This window comes from Sinocyclocheilus anshuiensis, unplaced genomic scaffold (genome assembly GCF_001515605.1).
Source record: "Sinocyclocheilus anshuiensis isolate Anshui unplaced genomic scaffold, SAMN03320099.WGS_v1.1 scaffold373, whole genome shotgun sequence".
Lineage (NCBI taxonomy): Eukaryota > Metazoa > Chordata > Actinopteri > Cypriniformes > Cyprinidae > Sinocyclocheilus > Sinocyclocheilus anshuiensis.
Genome location: NW_015537962.1, coordinates 356,249 through 357,896, shown reverse-complemented (window position 1 = coordinate 357,896; position 1,648 = coordinate 356,249). Strand labels below are relative to the sequence as shown.

Sequence of the window (1,648 nt, the reverse complement as noted above, 5' to 3'; positions counted from 1 at the left end):
CTGGAAAACAAGTGAAATACTGAATATTAAAATTATTAGGTTTTTTTATGATTTACAATTGATTTTTTTATTTGCTGTGTAGTAACAACAACTGAAGTTCCTATGGTTACCATGGTGAGGGAGCGACATCTTAATCTGCTGTCAGACTCCATCTGTTTCCTCAGATTTAATCTGATTAGCACTTGGAAGACTCCAATTAATCTCACCCACACAAACCGAAGTAGAGAAGCGTGGATGAGCGTTTCATGTGGTCTCCAGCATGCCTGTGTTCTACACGCCGATCCCTCAGAACCTGAGAGTGGGTCTGGCTAACGTCAGCGGCTCAGTGTTTATAAATAACAGGACACGAGACAGCGGAGACTTCAGGGACCCTTATCAGGATCATGAAGGTGAGACGTCTGCCAAACACAATGCAAATGACTCTAGAGCCTGCCTAGATTATATGTGACCCTGGACCACAAAACCAGTCATAAGGGTCAATTTTTTTAAATTGAGATTTATACATAATCTGAAAGCTGAATAAATAATGGTTTAAATTATACAACTATTTGAAAACCTGGAATCTGAGGGTGCAAAAAAATCAAAATACTGAGAAAATCGCCTTTAAAGTTGTCCATATGACGTTCTTAGCAATGCATATTACTAATCAAAAATTAAGTTTTAATATATTTACAGTAGGAAATTTACAAAATATCTTCATGGAACATGATCTTTACTTAATATCCTAATGATTTTTGGCATAAAAGAAAAATCGATAATTATGACTCATACAATGTTTTTTTGGCTATTGCTACAAATATACCCCAGCGACTTAAGACTGGTTTTGTGGTCCAGGGTCACATATAGGTTACACATTTGTTAGACTGTCGGTCTTTGTCACACTGTATGAGTGGATATCTCTCAGAAATAATGGTACAACAGCTGTCACGGGGGCGGTACGTTTTCAAAAGGTACATATTTGTACCCAAAGGGTCCATTTTGGTACCTTTAAGGTACATATTAGTACTTAAAGTGTGCATATTAGAACCTAATAGGTACAAAAGTGTACGTTTTGAAAAGGTACTGACCCAGTGACAGCTGTTGTACCTTTATTTCTGAGATTGTATAATATAAAATAAGAATTCACCTTTACTGGCGTTTTTTCATGCACTTTCTGTGAACATGACAAAAAAATAAAATCTGAAATTATTAAAAGCTCATTTTTAAGGACGTGCATAACCTTCAGAAAATGTTGATTAACTGAGGTCTAAATTTAAATATTTTATATTAAATATAAATACATATTACTTCAAAAATACATACATCATATAATACAGTATATAAGGTTAGGATTATGTATAAATGATATATACAATCCTATATATACTTCATATTAAACAAACTGCATACACTTATAATTTTACTTAATAAAATATAAAAAAAATTAAATGTGTAATATAAAAATAATTACAAAAACCTTGGTTAAAATGATACATTCACACACACACAAATCTAAATACTTTATATTAAATACACTTCACATTTATAATTGTAATTAAATGAAGTAAAATATAACATGAAATGTAATATAAAAGTATTTTAAGCCAAGTTTTTGTAATACACACACACACACACACACACACACACACACACACAAACAAACTTTGTA

At 32.2% G+C, this 1,648-nt stretch overlaps 1 protein-coding gene across 1 annotated transcript in view; it reads left to right on the top strand.

The window, feature by feature from the left end:
- The first annotated feature begins 196 nt into the window (after positions 1-196).
- LOC107667255 (transmembrane protein 17A) overlaps positions 197-1,648 on the top strand; it is a 5,671-nt gene continuing 4,219 nt past the window's right edge. The window contains exon 1 of the mRNA XM_016458879.1: positions 197-389. Coding sequence (XP_016314365.1) covers positions 260-389 — 130 coding nt within the window. The 5' untranslated portion in view covers positions 197-259. The remainder of the gene's footprint in view (positions 390-1,648) is intronic.